Source organism: Sesamum indicum, linkage group LG1 (genome assembly GCF_000512975.1).
Source record: "Sesamum indicum cultivar Zhongzhi No. 13 linkage group LG1, S_indicum_v1.0, whole genome shotgun sequence".
NCBI lineage: Eukaryota > Viridiplantae > Streptophyta > Magnoliopsida > Lamiales > Pedaliaceae > Sesamum > Sesamum indicum.
The window spans coordinates 5,332,312-5,353,347 of record NC_026145.1 but is presented as its reverse complement, the minus strand read 5'-3'; the positions used below and the strand labels follow the sequence as shown (position 1 = coordinate 5,353,347).

The 21,036-nt window shown below is 32.9% G+C and overlaps 1 protein-coding gene across 6 annotated transcripts; it reads right to left on the bottom strand.

The window, feature by feature from the left end:
* Positions 8,975-20,385, bottom strand: LOC105156805 (26S protease regulatory subunit 6B homolog). 6 transcript variants are annotated; one of them, XM_020693194.1, is made up of 13 exons: positions 20,094-20,385; positions 19,756-19,876; positions 16,548-16,780; positions 15,773-15,979; positions 14,951-15,040; positions 14,683-14,820; positions 12,557-12,626; positions 12,321-12,473; positions 11,915-11,998; positions 11,243-11,301; positions 10,990-11,100; positions 10,631-10,814; positions 8,975-9,081 (listed from the first exon to the last, which is right to left on the bottom strand). In XM_020693194.1, the coding sequence occupies exons 6-12, from the start codon at positions 14,790-14,792 to the stop codon at positions 10,769-10,771; spliced, it is 633 nt and encodes a 210-aa protein (XP_020548853.1). In that variant the 5' UTR covers positions 14,793-14,820; positions 14,951-15,040; positions 15,773-15,979; positions 16,548-16,780; positions 19,756-19,876; positions 20,094-20,385; the 3' UTR covers positions 8,975-9,081; positions 10,631-10,768. The 6 variants fall into 6 exon arrangements, with proteins under 6 accessions (XP_020548853.1, XP_020548850.1, XP_011071362.1 ...); XM_020693191.1 differs by lacking the exon at positions 15,773-15,979 and adding an exon at positions 10,341-10,484; XM_011073027.2 differs by lacking the exon at positions 8,975-9,081 and adding an exon at positions 10,341-10,484.

Below are 21,036 nucleotides of genomic sequence, written 5' to 3'. Positions count from 1 at the left end.
TAATAATATGATTCTAAGTATTTTTACTGAATCAGTATATAAAATTACACATTTTAATTGAAATACTAAATGAAAATTAGATTACATCACTTGCAGAAATTTATTTTATTTAATAAAATTATTTTTTGAATTTTTTATTTTTATTATATTTAAATTTTTGTCAAAAGGTAGAAGGAGTGTCAAAATAATATAAATGAACAATATCACCTCATATATTTTTATGTTATTTTTACTAAATTTATAATTATTTTATTAATCTTCTTATTGAATTTGTGTGTAATTTACTCCTCTTAAAATTAAACTATTAAAATATTACATTAATAAATTAATAAAATAGTTAAATTAATAATTATAAAGTATAAAAATATAATTTTTAAAATTAAAAGATTAATTTTTCATTTTTATTTATAACCAAATTTTTATTACCAAAAGGTAGAGGGGTCATCATAGCAATATTTATGAGAATTTAAAATAAGAACCTGCATATAATTTTATTATTTACACTAATTTAAATTTAAATTATTTAGTTAATTTATTAATTTTTTTATTGAATCTGTATATAAAATTAATAATTGAAATATTAAATTATTTAAATAATATTAATAAAAATTAGTTGCTATGTTATGAGTTAAAAGTAAAAAATTATCATAGTTGTAAAACTTATTCTACTTTTTTTTAAAAAAAATTGAAAGATTAACTTTTATATTTTATCACTTATAATAATTTAACTTCTTCTTATTTATTAACTTTTTTATTTTATAATAAAAATTCTGAATTATTTAATTAATATATTATAAAAATTAGATTATCACACTTGCATAAATTATTTTAAATTTATAAAATTAATCATTTAATTTTATTTATAAGTAAATATTTAATGACAATAGTTATTGGTTTGAATGAATAATAAGGCCTCATTTATTTGAATCTGTATGTAAGTTACTCTTCTTAAAACTAAAATATTAAATTATTTAATTATTATATTAATAAAATAGTTATTTGGTTATAAATTAATAAAAAATTACTAAGTATAAATTATTTTAAAATTTTACAATTAAAAGATTAATTTTTCAATTTTTATTCATAGCATCTTGTTGTCATGTCTCTGACTGAGGGGGGGAGGGGGGGGGGGGGGGGGAAGTCGCATGTAAAGTTGATGTAGAATATGAGTGGCTTCCTCCAAAATGCACCACTTATATGAGCCTGGGACATGCAATGAAGGATTTGCGACCAATAAAGTTTCGGAGCCCCCGGTTTCGGTGTATGTTCAGCGTGCTCGGCCTTAGACAGTTGTGGCAACTTCTGTTGCACCTATACCGCCTTCGCCTGCTCCGGAGGTTGAGGTGGCTATGGATGACAGCATGGGGGTCCCTAACACGAGAAATAGATGTGATAAAGGTAAGAAAATTGCGATGCATAATACTTTTGATGCGCTAACCTACCTTGATATTGATACAGATGAAGTCATCGGGGTCCTAACAGATGCAACCTATCATCTAGTAATCCATGCTGAATTTAGCTATATGGAATGTACGGGGACTCAATAGGCGAGACCACCAATTGCAGTCTCTACCCTGGTTGAGGATTATCACTTAAACTTTCTTGGCCTGTTGGAAACATGGGTCTAAGCGACAAATGCGGTACGTATTAAACTTGCTACACTTCCTCGTTGAAAGTGGTTTACTGATTATGTGAGTTTTGGGAATCGAATATGGCTTGCATGGGATATGAATTACTTGATGTCACTGTTATGGATATTGGTGCACAATCTATCCACTTTCGTGTCCAAATAAGGAATGTGCATAATGTCTATACTATTTCGATTGTCTATGGAGCGAACGATATTAGTGCCCGCCGAGAGCTTTGGCAGGCACTTATTACGCTTGCAGGGCAGTGTTCTGAGGAGAGGTGGCTGGTAGGAGGTGATTTTAACATGGTGCGCGATTCTAGCGAAGTATGTGGCCAGGCGGGTGACAACCGACTAGCTAGTGATGAGTTTAATGATTGTATTGTGCATACTGGCTTGCTCTCTTTGCCTATGCAAGGGGAATGGCTTACGTGGCACAATTATAGTACTTTTTCTCGTAGTTTATGGAAGCGATTGGACCGAATGCTAGTGAATGACATGTGGGTGATGAGATGGTCGACGGCTTCCTACATAAGCCTCACACCACATACTTCCGATCATTCCCCCCTTGGGAGGTATGTTTCGTTTTGATAACTATTTTGCTTTATCCTCCCAGTTTATTCCTAGTGTGCAGAATATTTGGCGGCACCATATTGTGGGAATTCCAATGTACACGGTTATGCGTAAACTCAAAGCACTAAAGATCGTGTTTCGACAACAGCGAAGGAATAAGGGGAATTTGTCATGTAATGTGCAACTGGCCAAGGAGTTTCTTGATATGGCTCAGTGGTTACTCAGCATGGATCGACATAATTCTCTAATCTTGTCGCTTGAGCATTATTGTAGATTGATATATGCACGAGCGGTGCAGCTTGAGCATGTTATGCTTCAGCAGCGTGCCAAGATGCAATGGATGAAAGGAGGAGATCAATGCTCGCGAGTGTTTTTCCGGAAAATTGCGCAGCGCCGTACAAAACGGCGAATTTTTCAAATTGATGATGAGCTTGGCCATACCCGTACGGATTACCAGGAGGTGATCCAGGAGTTTATTGGGTTCTATGGCAACTTGCTGAGGGGCGAGCAGAGCTGAAGGTTTCTAGACCTTCGGTACCTACATTCGTGGGTACGCCACATTGTGATCAATGAAGAGGCTCGAGTGATGATGCGCCCGGTGTTAGATGATGAGGTTAAATTGGCTATATTTGATATTGCAGCTGATAAAGCCCTTGGGTCGGATGGGTATACCTCGAGATTTTATCAAGCCGCATGGCCTATTGTGGGTGCTGAAGTCGTAGGCTGTTTGGGATTTATTCACCACTGGCCAACTCTTGAGATAGGTGAATGCTACGATTTTGGCACTCATCCCCAAGGTACACAATCCTACACGTGTATCTGACTTTAGATCGATTGCTTGTTGTAATTTTTTGTATAAAGTCATTACTAAAATCATTGTGCAAAGAATGAGTTTGGTGATGGATAAACTTATTAGTCCAGCGCAGACAGCCTTTGTTCCAGGTCGCGCTATTAGCGATAATATACTACTGGTGCAGGAGCTTTTGACAGGGTATAATCAACAACGCTTGCCACCTCGTTGTGCCTTTAAGGTAGATATACGTAAGGCATATGATACAGTTGAATGAGATTTCCTAATTGCTACCTTGCAGCTTTTTGGATTTCCTGACAGGCTTATTCATTGGGTGGAAGAATGTATTACTACTACATCGTTCTCTATTGGGATTAATGGAAAACCATATGGTTTCTTTGCTGGGGCTCGGGGTCTTCGCCAAGGAGACCCCATGTCCCCATATTTATTTGTCTTGATTATGGAAGTTATGAATCATATTTTGCAGCAACTAATTGATCAAGACAGGAGGTTTATTTTTCACTGAAAATGCCAGCCGTTGAGATTGGTTCAGCTTGGATTTGCTGATGACCTATTACTGTTCTGTCGGGCTGAGCTAGAGTCTGTACGAGTGCTCAAGCAGGGAATTGACTTATTTGGGGATTTGTCCGGCCTTCGGGTCAATGCCCAAAAGAGTAACTTTGTTATCTCACGATCAACTATGGGGATTCGAGATTTGCTTATTGACCAACTCCATTTCCAAGAGGACTTCTGCCAATGAAGTATTTGGGACTTCCTCTTATCTCATCATGGCTCACTATTTTGAATTGCTAACCCTTACTGTTAAAACTGGATCAGCGCATTAAAGGATGGGAGGGCACATCTTTATCTTATGCAGGACGAGTACAGATTATTAAATCTATTCTTACTACCCTTAGTATCTATTGGGCATTTGCTTTTATTCTACCCAAAGGCATCATTCGAGAGATAGAAAACGGCTGAGGACCTTCTTATGGAAGGGATCATCTGCTCGAGGGTATGCAAAGGAGGCATGGGATTGCGTATGTCGTCCTATTGATGAAGGTGATCAAGCAATTCAAGATATTACTACTCTTAACCGCGCACTTATGGGACTCAAATTGTGGCAGATTATCCGCGGCAACCGAGCTTTTTTTTGGGTTGATTGGATATATCATACACGCCTGAGAAAGGTTACTATCTGGACGGTCCCTGAGCGAGGGGGTTCTTGGATTTGGAGGAAACTCCTTTGCTTACAGCCACTTCTCCGGCCTTTTATTCATTATTTCATAAGGGATGGACTACTTTTTCGCTATGGCACGATCCTTGGCATGATCTTGGTCCACTCATCCAACAGTTTCCGCAGGGCCCTCGACTTACAAATACTATGGAGACGGACAAGGTTGCAGTTTTCCTTTTAGATGGGCAATGGTGTTGGCCCTCTATCACTGACACTCACTCCCTACAGCTCTTGCACTCTCTTCCACCCATCCATGGAGGGGCTGATCGTATCCTTTGGCGGTCAAAAGATACACAACTAAAAGTTGCTATGATGATTCGTTTAATACGGGGTAAAGGGCCCAAGCTAGGCTGGTCTTCACTATTGATGGGCCGCTTCAAACCCCTAAACATACTTTTGTATTATGGCTGGCAATCCTTGGTAGACTCCCTTAGTTGGCTCATATTAATAGTTCTTTCGTACTTTGTTCTGATGGTGCTGATGAGACCTATGATCATCTTTTTTTTCGCTGCACTTATTCGCGTGGTTGCTTGACGGTGATTCGACGCACACTTCGATTTGATTGGCCCAACCGAGCTTGGGCTGCTGAAGTCTTATGGGCTGCTTGCAGATGGAGAGGCAAACACTATAATTCTACGGCCTACCGCGCTCTTTTGGCCTCGTGTGTGTACCATGTCTGGCATGAGCGCAATATTAGGCGATTTAATGGAGTACATAGAGATACACGTGTGCGCTGATATTTCGAGATGTGCAATATAGGATTCTTAGTGTAGAATTACCTACTGCTATTAGCACCTGTGTGCTTTACAGCTTATGGCGGATTCTTTGGCCTGCCGAGGAAACCGCTTAAATTAAGCAAGATGTATTGTACTACTATACTTTTTTACTTAATAAAATGTACCTTTTACCGAAAAAAAATATTATCACCTTTCGCATAAATTAATTCAAATTTTTATATTAATTTATATCTAAATTTTAATTACTAAAAAGTAGGGGATGTCAAAGCAATACTTATGAATGAATTACATTATCCATATTTTTTATATTATTTATACTAATTTATATATTAAATACATTGATATTAATAGTTATGAGGTAATAAATTAAATTAACAATTATCTATGTTTAGAATTAAAAGATTTGATATTTTATTTTTATTTATAACTAAATTTTTGTTAAGAGGGGGTATGAAAGCAATATTTATAAGAATGATTAATAAGATCCCATATTTTTTTTCTTGACTTTTCTTTGTTGCTATATATAAAATTGTACTTCCAATTAAAATAATAAATTATTTAATTAATATATTAGGTTATAAATTTGGATAAAAAATTATCAAGATTAATTTTTTATTTTTATTATCCAACACGTCAAAGCAACATAAGAATAGGTAATGTGATCATGTATGTATTTTTTTTATTTATAATAATTTAAATTTAAACTATGTTATTAACTTTTTTTATTAAATCAGTATATAAAGTTACATCTCTTAATAATTAAATATTAAATTAATTAATTAATATATTGATAAAATTAGTTACTAGTTAATAACTTTAAATTTAAAAATTATCACCTTTTGTATAAATTAACTCAAATTTTTATTTTTTTACAACTAAAATTTTAATTACCAAGAGCTGGGGGTGGTTAAAGCAATACTTATGAATGAATTTAAAGTAAAAAATTTTCAATTATAAATTATGTTAAATTCTATAATTAAAAGATTAATTTTTTTATTTTTATATGTAGCTAAATTTTTAATACCAAAAGATAGAGGGGGTGTCAAATCAATATTTATGAGAACTAATAATATGATCCTGAATATTTTTCATAATTTATAATAATTTAAATTTTTATTTATAATGAAATTACTAAATTATATTTAATTAATATATTAGGTTATAAATTTAGATTAAAAATTTATCAAGATTAAATTTTTATTTCCCAAATGAGTAAAGCAATATTTATGAGAATGAATAATATGATCCCGTATATATTTTTTTATTTATATTAATTTAAATTTTAAATTGTTTTATTAATTTTTTTAATTAAATCAATATATAGAATTATATCTCTTTATAATAGAACATTAAATTATTTAATTAATATATTAATAAAATAATTTAAATTAAAAGTTATCACCTTCTGTATAAAATAATTCAAAATTAAAATAATAAATTCTTTAATTAATATATTATAAAAATTAGATCATCACATTTTTATAAATTATTTTAAATTTATAAAGTTAATTTTTTATTTTTTTAATTTTATTTATAAATGAATTTCTAATACCAAAAGATAGAGGGAGTGTCGATACACATACTTATGAAAATGAACAATATGACCTCATTCATTTTATTATTATTATTGAATATATCTGTAATTTACTTCTAAAAATAAAATATATTAATAAAATAGTTATTAGGTTATAAATTACCAAGTATAAAATTATTTTAAATTTTTAAAATTAAAAAAATTATTTTTTAATTTTTATTTATAGCTCAATTTTTATGACTAAAACTATATTCTTTAATTAATATATTAGGTTATAAATTTATATGTTATTCAAAAGAGAGAGGTGGTTTGTGTAGATAGAACATAATTAAAAATTGAATATTATCCCTTATATTTAAGATAGAAATAGAAAGTTTGATAAATAAATAAACAAACGAGAAATATATTTTCTTTAAAATAAATTTATAAAAAAACAAAAATAGATGCATAACAGCTAAAATATTCAGTTTATTTAAGTTAGATACTATGAATATAGAAAACTAGTTATTTCTGTCTAATTTATGAAAAGCCCGATGTTATACTAAATATAAATATTAAGAACCAAAATTTACCCTACAACATAAATACTCATCACAATAATATAAAAACATATGATACGATTCATCTTCAATCATTTAATTTAGTACATGACTATAACATCAAGTTGCTTCAATTAAAATTAAAATTCAATTTTCAATTTATGTCTATAAAAATGTAAAAAAATAATTTAGTACATGCTTTAATTAAAATTACAATACAATTTAAATTTTAATTTATCCTGTAGCCACTTATTCATTTTTCATTTCATATTTAATAAAATGAATAAATCATAAATAATAATAAATATAATTGTATACATATACACTTCAGATTGTTTTAAGTTAACATATGATCCATAACATAAAATAAACAATAAATATAATTATATATTATAATATAATATGCTAGACAATTTTTGTAAAAATCCTAATTACCGACGATTAAATATATCAAAGTCACATACTTTAATGAACACGAATATTAAACCAAAAAGATAAAAAAAAAAATATTATCAAATTAACCCATACCTTTATTAAAATAGCTAACCAAATCAGGGGAAAAAAAATATCCTTATTAGATTTGGTCTGCTAAATTTTTCTGGCAGTGTGTAATTTAATTTCGACATTATTAAATTCAATTAAAAAATTTAATTAGAACACTCCCGTTGCAACTAAGCACTGTTAACCAAAAACATACAACATAACAAATAAAATAAGAAATCTAATTAGTGATGATAAATGAATTTCTGATATATAATAAATCGTAAGTAATGATAAAAAAATAATTATGTAATATAGTATGCATGTAAGCAATTTCTGTTAGAATCCTATTATAATATAACATCTAAGTCACAATTTAACTAATAATTTGATTTTAACATAAATTAACTAATTAAAATTACTACACATAATTTAGTAATCAATTATCATATGAAAAAAGTATAATTGTCATTACAAAAAAGCAAGAAACATAAAACATGATAAATAAATTATTCTATTAAAATTCTATCTTAATCCAACTATAAGGGAAAAATATAAGACACAGCACATAGATAGAAAACTTCAATATCTAAGCATACTAAGTGCTCTTATTATACTATATTATATTATATCATATTGTAACAAAAGTCTGAACTCCACCTATGTTTATTTCAATTAGGAAAACGCAGTTATACCCTTTACGGACTCCAACCAAGTGCTCTTTATTATATTGTATTATATATTATTATGTTTCACTACTATAAAACTGTAAACTCCACCTACGTTTTATTTCAATGAGGAAAAGACATTTATACCTATATCACTATTTTAAATAATAAATGAGAATGTACGAGGTTGGAGTAAACGTGAAAAGACATTTACTTATTTCAATAAATTCTCCCTCACATCGTTACCTGGCACTCCTTAGTTCAACATCTGCTGTTGTTTTCACTTTCCTTCCTGCCAATTCTTGCGTGTCAGAGGGTTGTAACTGCTAGGAGGAACTTACTTCAACCTGAGTCCAATCAGACAAGACCATCTCTACCACACAAACAGATTACAATGTAGAGAGGGAGGGGGAGAAGGAAAATATACACTTTTCTGTAACTATATAGGATCCGTTTTCTCACGTTCTAGGACTCTTTTGGGAACTACCTCACCATCTTACAAGGTTAGTTGACTATGCACCAAAAAGCTGAAGAATAGAGAGCAACAACACAGTTTCAGCAAGGTGACAGAACATAAATATTAGATTAAATAAGAGCAGCAAAAACATAGAAGAAATACGCTCCAATACGTAAAAGAGGAGGAATGAATACCTCACTAACAATGTGCCACTTTGGAGCTTCTTAAATTCAACCAAATCCTTTGGCAAAGCCTGGTTCTTGACCCTCCGGCTATTGAGCACTGCAACATCAAAATCCCCTTCCTCTATTTCAAGCATTAACTTCCTCCAATTTCTTTGGTCTCATCCACAGCATCCTTAAATATCTCGACTTCCTCTTCTACATGTTTACATATCCTCATATTGGCATCAACCAATTTCTCGAGACCAAACCATTTTCTAGAAACCAAGAAACATCATTTATAAGACACACACACACATCATATAATTTCACAAAAGAGTTGCAAAACCACCCATATAAACCCATCCTCTATGTCAACAACACATTAGTGTGACAATCATATCAACAAACATTCATAAATCACCATAAAACTGCAAATTTAGCAAGTGCTACACCCCTTATTACATGACATTCAAAGAAAATTCTAAAGAGTGAAGCCCACTGAATCTATCTCCTCTGCATAGGAGCTGTAGAAGGGACCTCACTACTACTACACAACGAAGAAACTGATTTTCTATGCACAACATTCCCCCTAGCTTTTTTTCCCTGCTTCCACTCTAGCAAAATTTTTCAAGCAACAAATTATCTTTAATAGTAATAAAACTGCAGCCATGAAAAGTGTAAAAAATAATAAGACCATAGAAAGTAATCGAACATAAGAATTATGGCCAGCCATTGAACACTAACCTTACTTAACATCACCTTATATGCCAAAATGGGGATTGTTGAAGGTACTGTTTAGCACTTCTGTTTTCATTCTTACCAACCATAATTATATTAGAAGCAAGAATAGATCTAGAGAAACAGAAAAAAAGATCCAATATGGTAGAATTTTATAGTTATAAAGTATCAATAAACTAAAGGAATACCAGAATTCTTAATTGATCAAAGTCTTATTCTTATACATGTATAAACACCGATCCATTCAAGCACAATGTTAATCATGTTGCAGCTAAGTACTAATCGTTTAACAAGCAATCGTTCCAATAATTCAAGCTCTGCACCTTCAAATCTCTCCCCTAATTCCCCTTTCACGAATTGAAGAACTAGCTAAGTGGCAAAAAACATTAATTTTTGAGCAACTTATAATGGTCCACAAGCAATGCAAGAAAAAAGTTTTCTCAAGAATACATGAAATAATATCACATGGCATATGTCAACCAACTTATTCCACTTCCTGTCAATTATTATTGATTACACTTAATAAGCACTACTATTTCCTCAAGTACCTCTGTCTCCAACCATGAAGAAAGAGAAGGTTGGTTGAGAAAGAAGAAATGAGGGTCAAAGCAACAAAACCCCAACATCCTTCTGTTCTGTCCTTTCTTCTTTTGGCTATCCAAAATGTATACTCCAATAACATGAAACCTTGATAGCACCACCAAATTACCAAAACTAGAAATAGAATAGTATTTAGGAAAATGAAATACACATGAGAGGATTTAATACGAACACCAAAACTTAGGAGAATCCTTACTTTTCACATAGCTGAAAATCTTTGCATTGTTTGAAAACCCAACAATTTCCTTAGACGATCAGAATGCAGCAGTGTGTGTGCACATGCATGCTGTAAGTGTACCATGACGAAGTCTTCCTTCCTGGGAGACATTGTTTCACCAAGCTATGTAAACAAAGTAAGGCTGGACTCAAAATTGTGATATGGTAGGGCAACAACAACATCAAAATTGACACATGCTAAAGTAAAATGATCCTACTGACAACACTGAAAAAGCCAAGCAAACTTTGCGAATTTAACCATGAAATTACCACAGTATGGCTAGATGCCTCCAGAGCTTTTTTTGTGATCATCTTTTTCATAGTCCCTTCTTAAGTTGTTTTCTCCGGTCCTCTTCTTGTTGTAGTTGATAGATCATGTCCTTTGGAGCACCAAGCCCATAATCCCAATCAAAAGTATGGCAACCGAGCTGCAGCTACCTTTGCTTTGCATTCACTGGTAGACACAAATAAATGGTCATAGCAAGGTCAACTACAATATTTTCCTTTGCAGCTTTTCGTAGCATGGACAAGCACTTGAAACAAAAGCAATAATTCAAATAAAATAGTGGGACATATTAGCTCACAACTTATAATTAACAGTATCATAATCAAACAACCACCAAACTTACCACTCCCTAAGTTTATCTGATTTTGGTGTCTTTTGAATTCCTGGGTTGCAATACAAAATGCAATCTTCCCCTTTCAATGGAGGGCAAGCCCATGTACAACAGCTAGTGAAACTGCACTTTTTGCAGTATTAAAAGTGTCGAATCAGAAAATATAAGAATATTATGGGTACTTGCACCAGAAATTGCAACTACAGTATCTTGCCACAACACAGAAGATAGCAATAGCAAAAGGGCAGTGGTTCCAGAAACTTGCCAAAATTCATGGTACACAAATGTTGCAAAGGTTCTCCAGTCACTGCTTTGACCTCCGGCCTGAAATACTTAACTGACTCCACATAAGATCTTGTTGACAACCGGATCCATTCTCGAAGTCACATTCCAAATAGTCACACTTCAACATCTTCAATTTTATGCAATAATAGTATCACCTCGAAGATAGAAACCATTTGTACTATTCCATAAAGTAGATTTTCTTTATTAAACACAAGGTATCTAAGGAGGTACTTTAAGGAACAAATCTCCAGTAATCTATTTTTTGTTTTGGTTACCCAATCTTGTGCAAACCTTCACCCTCATGATAATAAATAACAACATAAAACGACAAGACTATTAATAATAAGAGGTCAAATTGGAAACCTAATAAAGTTCAACTTAGTTAGTATTAGTATGTGAATGTAGAACTTTATCAGGTTGTTCAATCCCATGGGCAGACTTCACCTCAGAAACTATATTGAATGATAGCTAAGATTGACCAAATGTATCATTCTTGAAGAAAATCTGATTTTGACAATGAACAATAAGATCACTTCAAATATGGGGGATTGTGGCAGATATTAGAGGAAGAGATCTCTCGTATATAAAATTGTAAATAAGTAACTAGATTTCTCGTTGTATGAATGTGGAAAAAGTGAGCAGAATCACTGACCTTAGCTGCACGGATTTTATATGGTCGAGACACATAGTCCTCCAAATCTAACTCATCACTTAAATTCATTTTAGCAGTGCAAACCTGCAAACAAGGCCCATTTTCTATCAACTATAAGAACACAAAGAAACTATAGTTTATGGTGATAGAGAAGTTCAGGCATCTATGTTGATCTTGATGTAGAATAACTTGTTTTCCATGGTTGCATGAACTCTTTTCTCCTTCACCAAGGAGGATTGTCCCTTTCTTCTTAGAAAGGGACTATTTCGTCCCAGTTTCTCCTCTTTTAAAGGTTATTTGGGTTGAGACTTCTTTTCGTGAGTGAGATGTGAGGACAGTTTAATATAAATGTTGTTTACTTTAAGAACCAGCAAACATCAAATAGTAAATGATCTTCGAGATTCACCTGAAAGACGAGCCTCTTCTGACATCTATCTGCCAAAGGGAACTCAATATTACGATCAAGTCTTCCTAGACGTAGGAGGGCAGGATCCAAAGTGTCTGCTTGGTTAGTTTCCATGATAACCTTCATATTAACTGTCTGGTCAAATCCATTCATCTGTAAAGACAAAGTATATTATAACTTAGAATGTTAATGGTATAGGATGAGACATGGGTACTTTGAATACCACTCTTTCATACATGTAAGCAATACTCGATATGTTGGCCTGAAGGTATACACATGACTGAGCGCTCACGCATATGTTTCAACCTGCAGTTGTGCTCATACAATAAAAAATGCTTGCCTTGCCTGGCGAAAGTGTCTTCAGCACAATCAATTTTTCCATCCTTCTTAGGAATGCCACCACCAAACATCTCTTAGACAAAATGTATATTTCATGTAGCTTTGAGAGGTTCTCTTTACCCTGTGCTAATATGGTCATCTAAGAGGAAAAATCCATAAAATAAAAGACAACTATAATAATATAGCATTTAAACATTTTTAGGATAATTATTCTTAGTTATATTGGTAAAATAATATCACGGTCAGAATCTATCACCTCCCAATCAAAAATAGTAGTTAGATAAAGTCTAAATAAAGGCTTTTACACAGGATTTTCAGATAGCCATCAAGAAATGTGACAATTTTTAGATATAAAGCAAAAATAGGAGGAAAAGACTGTTGCAATTTTTTGAAGTTATTGCCTCCCACACACGAAATACTATTATCCACTATTATAAATATGTAAAGCTAAGCTAATCAAACTCCCCAAACTTAAACAATTATTGTCCTCAAGCAAAAGTCCAACTACAAAAAACATGTTCTCAACATTGTTCCAATATTCCGTAACAACAAATGTAACCTATAACCTATATGCAGATAATCTGAATAACACAAATGCAGCAATACATTATGCAAACACTAACTTAACATAATGAGGATAAGAGGCCAATCACATCACAACACTTTGTCTCGCGAAGTAGAGAGTAGAACAATCAAGCTTCCACAAAATCATAGGTTTCTAAATGTCACCATACTCATCACTTCAACACAATACCCTTTATCTCCTTATTTCTACCTAAGTTGGGACGACTTTTGTTATTCTTTCTTTTCTTTGGCCACTAATGATTTTTTTTCCTTTTTTCTTCCCCTTTTGTTGTCACGGCTTTTATTTCCTTTCTTTTTTCTTTGTTTTTGCCAATGACTTACGTTCTTTATGCCGTATTTCGGTCTTTTGACGCGAATGAAAACACTTGTGGTGAAGGCACCCAGTTACTCAACCAAAAAACGTCGTATTTCGGTCTTTTGACGCGAATGACAACACTTGTGGTGAAGGCACCCGATTACTCAACCAAATAACGTTTTACCTAAAGTGTTTTGCATACTCATGGCTCTAGTCACCGTTTTACGTGAATAACAACATTTGTGATGAAGTTAACCAGTTACTAAGTGACCTAAACCAGCGGAGTATATGTAGTCTTCCTTTTTTTTGCTATTCTTTCTTCCTTTTTTTTTTCATGGTAAAAGAAATTTCTAAAAGGAAGGGCCATTGAATTTTTCAAAATGATGCATGTCCCATGTTAAACTTTTAAGGATCAATTGGGCGGCGTTTTGGCAAACAAATATGATTTCACAAGAACTCCTATGATTGAGTGGAAGTAGAACATTCCAACTCTATTTCAAAGCAATTCAAAATGCATGATATTAGGCCTCAACTACTCCACATTTACTCAAAGCAACAATCACATAATGCAAGTATACATTCATGTCTCAATCTTATGCTTCCAAAATCACATTTATTCATCAAATTACCAACTATCATTCTCGATAAACTCAAAAAAAAGTAGTATCTTGATAATATAACAGAAGAGAAACGAAAACTAAAAAACGTGGAATGCTTTACATTTGAAATAGTTTATTGGGTCCTTCAAATGAAAATTGGATGAGTACTTCCATGTTATTTCAATTGAACCAAGAGTCCAACCCCAAAATGCTAAACAAATATATTGTCATTCCAACAATCAAATATGTCTCACAAAGCTTGATATACCATAAAGAGCAACAAATATTGTTTACTTGAATGAGATTACAATAAAGTACATATAAACAAAAAAAGATAGAAACAACCACAGTAGTAAATCAATTGGAAAACCACTGAAAAAACATCCAAGAATATTTTTCAAAAGAACAAACTTGCTAGATCTAAAGAAAAGTAACATTTGCACTATTGTGCAAATGATGAATATCAAGATTTCAAGATAACACTACACGCACATAAAAGGAAACATGTCTAATGAATAAAATGAAAAGTGGAAGCCAAGAATACTTTTTACCACCATTGTCACTTTGCAAGGACTTTTTACTTTCTGTAATCATCATTTGTTTCATTGTTTTCAAAGCCCCAACCTCCAACACAACTGTAGTGTTCCTCCTCATTGCCAACTCATACACATTCCCTTGGTAGCTACCATGCATGAAAACAAATGGATAAGTTTGCAATTCCTCAACCTAAACTACTGCATGTTCATAAGAGGAATTATTATATCGTGTGTCATTGGGCAACTTTGAATAAATAAATCACAAACAAAGTTTACTTCTAAAGCCTTGATGATTCCCTCAAGCTCTATCGCCTTCTGCGACCATTCCTCTGAACTTCTCTTATACAAGTCCATAAGCTTGCTCACCTATTTAGTCGAAAAACATTCAAATACAAATCAACTGTCAAATGCATAGATATGGGAACATGTTTGCATGTAAAAGACAAACCACCAATGCGATGTTTAAAAAAGATAAGTTAAAAAGCCATCATATAACTAAGAAGAATATGAAACACACACACCACACAACAGACAAACAAAAGAAAAGTGAGAGACTTTTAAACATGACCTTTGAGTTTTGTTATGCTTTGTTATGATGATCGTCATACTTTAGACTAAATCACGGAGTATGTCAAGTCAAACCTTACTCAAGCAATTAAACCATGAAGTCACCAGTACAAGTATATACCCACACGAAAAGTATGATTCACAAAGAAAATGGAGACGCAGTTAGTTATTTTCTAAAAGCACATAGGCTTCATCTGATTACATTTTTAATAATCCTTTTCTAACAACTACTCACGATGCTGAAAGCAAAGCCTGAATTTTGAAGGCAAATTTCAAGTTTTAAATCATAACAATTCTAAATATCAAAGTGGCCCTACCATTAGGAAAGTAAGCAAGGCTTACAAAATGTGGATTAAGAATACAATTAAGACGAGATCCATTTCTTAATGTTGGATGGGTTATCCACATTAAAGATACAACTACATTCTATTTATAGTACAAAGTCTTAACTCGAGAAAAATATTGTCGAGAGAAATGTTTGCTACCACTTAATCAATTTGGTAAAGTAAATTGGAATTTGAGAGAAAATACCTTCATAAATTGTTATTATTTTTCATCTTCATCTATATCTCAACATACATGATTCAAAAGTTCCATGAGAATCCACTGAACCTCTTGATCAGCTCCAGTTTGAGCATCAAATCTAGCGGTAGCAATTGTATCTACCTCATGAATGAAAATATTTGCAGGTACATTTTCTTTTGCAAGCCGAAAAACATCACGAACCATTCGTGGACCCTGGAGGCATTTTGGACCAGTAGACCCGTTTGTTATATGGATACAGTGACAATAATGAAACTTTCAACTACCACATCTTCCTAAAAGCAAAACAAAGTAACACCACAAGAAATGACAAAAGTATGTACAGATTATCCTAAGAACAAGTGAAAGTACCACGAAAAATTTCTTTTAGCTATTCCAACCCATCATTTTCTATAAAGAAATTAACAGCCTATGACCAACAAAGATGAAGAGGAATTGGTAAAGGGAAGAACGACGAATCATTCCAAGTAGCTGAAATTTCAGTACCAACTTCCACACAGTTATGAAAATAACTTGGGAGTTCTTGTGAGGACCAGATTTGGCTAGAGTAAATTACTTGGCAAGAGAATTAGAGTAGCCCACGTAATTGTTGTTCACTTCAAGGAGAGTGAAAAGTCAAAAGGTGTATGATTAATTAGGTAGACAACTACATCTCTGGGCAAGAAATTTCTCCAGATAGAGAAGGAAATAAAATGTAGCAATTTGCCCAAAAAATAATGAGTAAAAATGCAGGAATAATAACTCAACCAACTTTTAAACATACCTCTCCCAATTAGTTCTGAACAATTTCTAAGCCAACAACTGTGATGAAGAATGGAGTAATGTGGCTAGCAACAGCCTTGGCAAGCATGGTTTTCTACCAGTACCAGGCGAACCATAGAGCAACACTCTATGAGGAGGATCTATGTCAATCTGTTGGCACAACTCATGATGTGTCAAAGGTAACTCTATAGTTTCATGGATTTCTTGCTTTTGAATGTCGCATCCTCCTATATCCTGATAGAATCACCAAAGAAATAAATCCACAGCTGAACATAATTTCATAAAAAGAACAACAAAGCATCTTTAACCAATACAGGAGACAAAGATCAACTGGACACATGACACAAACTGAATCATGGCAACCAGTACCTATACAAAAAATCATACATGAAAGTTGTAATCATGGATACGTTCTATCACAGCTCAATAACTAGGTCGAGTCAATGGAACAGGGGAATTACAACAGATTGCTGGAATTAGATAAATATAATAGATATATGCTTCCAATACTATGATTATTAAGCCATTGGGAATAAGTGAGTGAGAGAAAAAACTTGTGCCTCTTCATAGAAAAAGGTGAAGATAAAGAAACAAAAACGACAATCAAAGAAGGAAGTTGATATGTCAGGGTCAGAAACCCTGAGCAAGTTACAAAAACAAATGAATTGAAAAAGATATAAATAATAGCATTTTGAAAATAAACTCCTACAGATGCAACTGGAGAAAGATCCAGAGGTATTGTTTGCCTGAAAAGGCAACTAGAAATTAATAGTGGAGAGCACCAATTGCAGTTGTCAGGGGCCACACAGAAACGTGCCTAGATGATATGCTGCTATCAGCAAACCATAAAAGCGAGCATGCACAAATTGTAGAAGGCAATCCACATTCCATGTATGTTCTTTCTACTCCTTAACAATCTTTATTCAATTTAGAAGGGTAATATGAAGAAAGAAAGAGAACATAGTAAGTGCGCATACAACTTTTCAACACTTTGCCTCACAAAATTTTCTTCACCTGGATCTGAATAGATCATATAAAATTCAGAATTCAGTGTGCTGGTGCTCAAGAAAATGCCTCCTCCATAAACATCATAGGTCAAATGAAATGCATCACTAGATTTAGTTAAATTTTTCAAGAGACATTTCCTTCCATTGATTCTCCATCTCTTAACCATCTTTTGATAATTTATCCAGTTATAAATCAATTTAACCGTACTTCCCAAGAAAATGGTTATCCTACAAATTACCGAATTAGCATGATATGTTTTATGTTTAGAAAACAAGACTTCATTGAAGACAAAATGGCTCTTGCACAGAAGTGAAAATATATATGCTTGCTATATATATGTTCCTCATATACAATGGATCCTGAAGAAAAGAGAAGCAAGGTCTGTTAGAATGAAGTATTCGCACCAGCAAAAGATACTCCCAAATAAACATGCTACCTAAAAGGCTAGAACTCTGTAGGATAATTGAGGGGATGGATTTGTTATATTTATATAATTGAGGGGATGTCTTTGCAGGTTTTTTTTCTTTTTTTCTTTTTCAATATTTTGAGACAATATTTAACTATTACATTAAAAACATCTCTATACTTATTACCAAAGAAAATTGCATTTTTGTTATTATAATTTAGGATACTTTGCAATATTTGTATTATGTTTTTTGAAATAGCTTGAAATGGTACCAAAAAAAGGCTTTGTTTGCATTTTTTATACTGTTGTTAGATTTCTCCAATTCCGTTAAGGATTTGTGTGTGATCCTTTAGGTTTAGTTTTAGCTAGACTTGGACTACAATCCAATATACAATTTATTTGGCAACTCATTTGCGCTAAATTAATTAATCACCATGAATTAACCACCCTCACTTACCCCTTAATTGGAGGGGTACCCATTACCATAGGTAACCATTTAGCAATGGCTTAAAGCACTAGAGAATAGGTCAAATTTTCATGAACCTAGCGGCTATGCGTACCATATGATACGGTGCTTCTGCTGCATAACCTCCCAACCAAAATTTAGGGCACGAAAATGGTTACCAGTTACAAGACTAATATGCATACTTTTTCCTAGAAAAAAGGCAATCAAATTTAATTTTCACCCATTCTGCTTATTTTGTTTCCTTTATTAGATCCCAGATGAAAAGGTAGGGCAACAACCATCTGCTTAATACTGTAAGTCAATATTACAAGTCCACCTGACCTAGCTAGAGCAACATTTTAATCTTACATGTCGGACATCCATCAAATTTCTTCCCATAAAAAGAGCTAAGCTGAGCTTTTGAAATAATCTATAGTCTTCCCACACCAAGTAATTAACAAAAATTGCATAACAGAACTAATAATCCCAACATCTCCTTCATTGATATTGTTTCAAAGGAAACTTTGCCTATAGCGGATGCAAAAATCAAGACATCACATTATATGCCAACTTTTATAGAGGTACTGATTACATGTTCTAGATAAACATGCAAACATTAACGGAACCACTACGCCAGCAGCAAATTACAAGTTAAAGGATGATAGTTAATTAAGTAAATCAAATCAGTTGAAATTAATCACATCACATTATAGGCTAAAGTAAGAATAATAGCCACCTACCATAAACTTAACTATTGATTTACCCAATTAAACAAAGCTTGTTGCCACAGGCACGCATGTAGAGAACTGTACTAAGGGCTATCTTTAAGAATCATAAAAAGATATACAGAACCAAATTAGATAATGCTTCTTCACAACACCATTTTAGCTCCATCAAGTTACTAAATTGCAAGAATATCTAACTTTATGGCTTGAAAACGTAACTACACCTGACCCCCAATATCAATTTTAAAATAATCAAACTTAAGGCTGAAGATTCTTATATTGTATTAAGGGCCATGCTTTTTCCCACATCTAATAAACCAGTCAAACAATCCACCTTCACCATGTAATACAAAGAGTGAAGCAAATGGAAAATTCAAACAATTATATATTTAAATATTTTATAAGATCTAAATTACCATAGTACAGAAACACAATAAGTTCAAAAATATTAAATTTGGGATTGAGTCACTTCCAAATTCATAACGCACATCCATCCACATAAAAAATTACATACATACATATAATGCAGGGGCGCAAATGCGAAAGCAGATAATGATACTTATTAACTCACACCAAAGCCCGTGGTAATCACATGGAAAGCAGAGACGACAATCAATTGACGTACCTGTTTGTACTGGAGCTCAATGGTGTACGACCATAGCAACGGAGTGATGTCACTCGCATCCGGCCGCAAAACCGACAAGATGGTGGCATTTACATATAGACATACTAAATAGACATGCTACCTACAAAGACATCCCATTCGAGGAACATCACAACAAGTGTCATTTACATAGAGATGATGATCTACAAGGCCTTTTTGTCAAAAAATGGAGTCCCATAATTACTTGATAATGAGGAATTCTGAAAGACCTAATTAAATGATATATGTACCAACTAATCTCCTCAAGCAAAAGATGAGGTTGAACAGAAACGAAGAATTTGCTGAGTGTGAAGACTTACCACCTTCTCTTATTCCTGCTACCTCCATCGTTGCTCCTCCTCACGTTCGCGGCCATCCTGCGGGCGCTCCACTGTCTCTCCTTCATCGTGGCTACAAAAACCCTTCAGATTGGTCCCCTTCTCCTTCACTCCCTCTTCGCAGATCTGCGATTATTTTGAGGGTTTCCTCTGTAATTTTTGGGCGTGAAGAGAAGCGAAATGAAGGTGAGAGGAAGAGGAAGAAGAAAAGAGGTGATTTTGAGGGTTTTCACCGGTGGGGAGGACATCTGTATTTCTTCGTCTTTACCATTGGAGTGGGAGTGTGGGGTTCTTACCGGTTGAAAGGGGGTTTTTACCGGTAAAATTATTTTCGTATTTTCTTTAATTATTTTTTTTTCATAAAAATTTTTGGTTTATGTTCAGATGTAGATGTAGAGAAATATTGCAATTATAATTATAAATTCATTGAAAATTTTTGTTTTAAGTACTCGTTTGGTTTGATTTGGTATTGGTTCTATGATTAAGTAGATCAGATCTCACTTCTGGTGAAAATGTGATTTTATTTATAACTATTACTTACTTTTTCAAATTAAACTCTAATGACGACCCACATAAAAATAAAATTTTTAGTTCTCAATTTTTATTTTGTAATTCATTAAATTCAATTTTAAGTATAAACTAGTTATTAGTCCATAGCGGCGTATATTTATGATTTAAAGTTATTTGATATTTAATATTTTTTATCTAAATTTATTTGAATTAATTAATATTAATGTATTGAGATATTAATTGTATTATATTTCATTGACAATTAAAATTATAAATAAATTATTAAATTTTATCATATTAAAATTATATTTCATTGACAATTAAAATTATAAATAAATTATTAAATGAACTCAAAAATATTGAAGAAAACTTTGAATATTCATCAACCACTCTGAATCTGAAGAAGAAGAACCTT

Bases quoted from the DNA above. Each gene is read 5' to 3' on its own strand.
- LOC105156805 (XM_020693194.1), bottom strand. From the start codon at position 14,792: ATGAGGAGGAACACTACAGTTGTGTTGGAGGTTGGGGCTTTGAAAACA. The intron at 12,627-14,682 runs GTATTCTTGGCT...GCACAACTGCAG, and splicing joins AGTGACAATGGTGGTAAAAA to GTTGAAACATATGCGTGAGC. The intron at 10,815-10,989 runs GTAAGTTTGGTG...TGTGTCTACCAG, and splicing joins TCAGATAAACTTAGGGAGTG to TGAATGCAAAGCAAAGGTAG.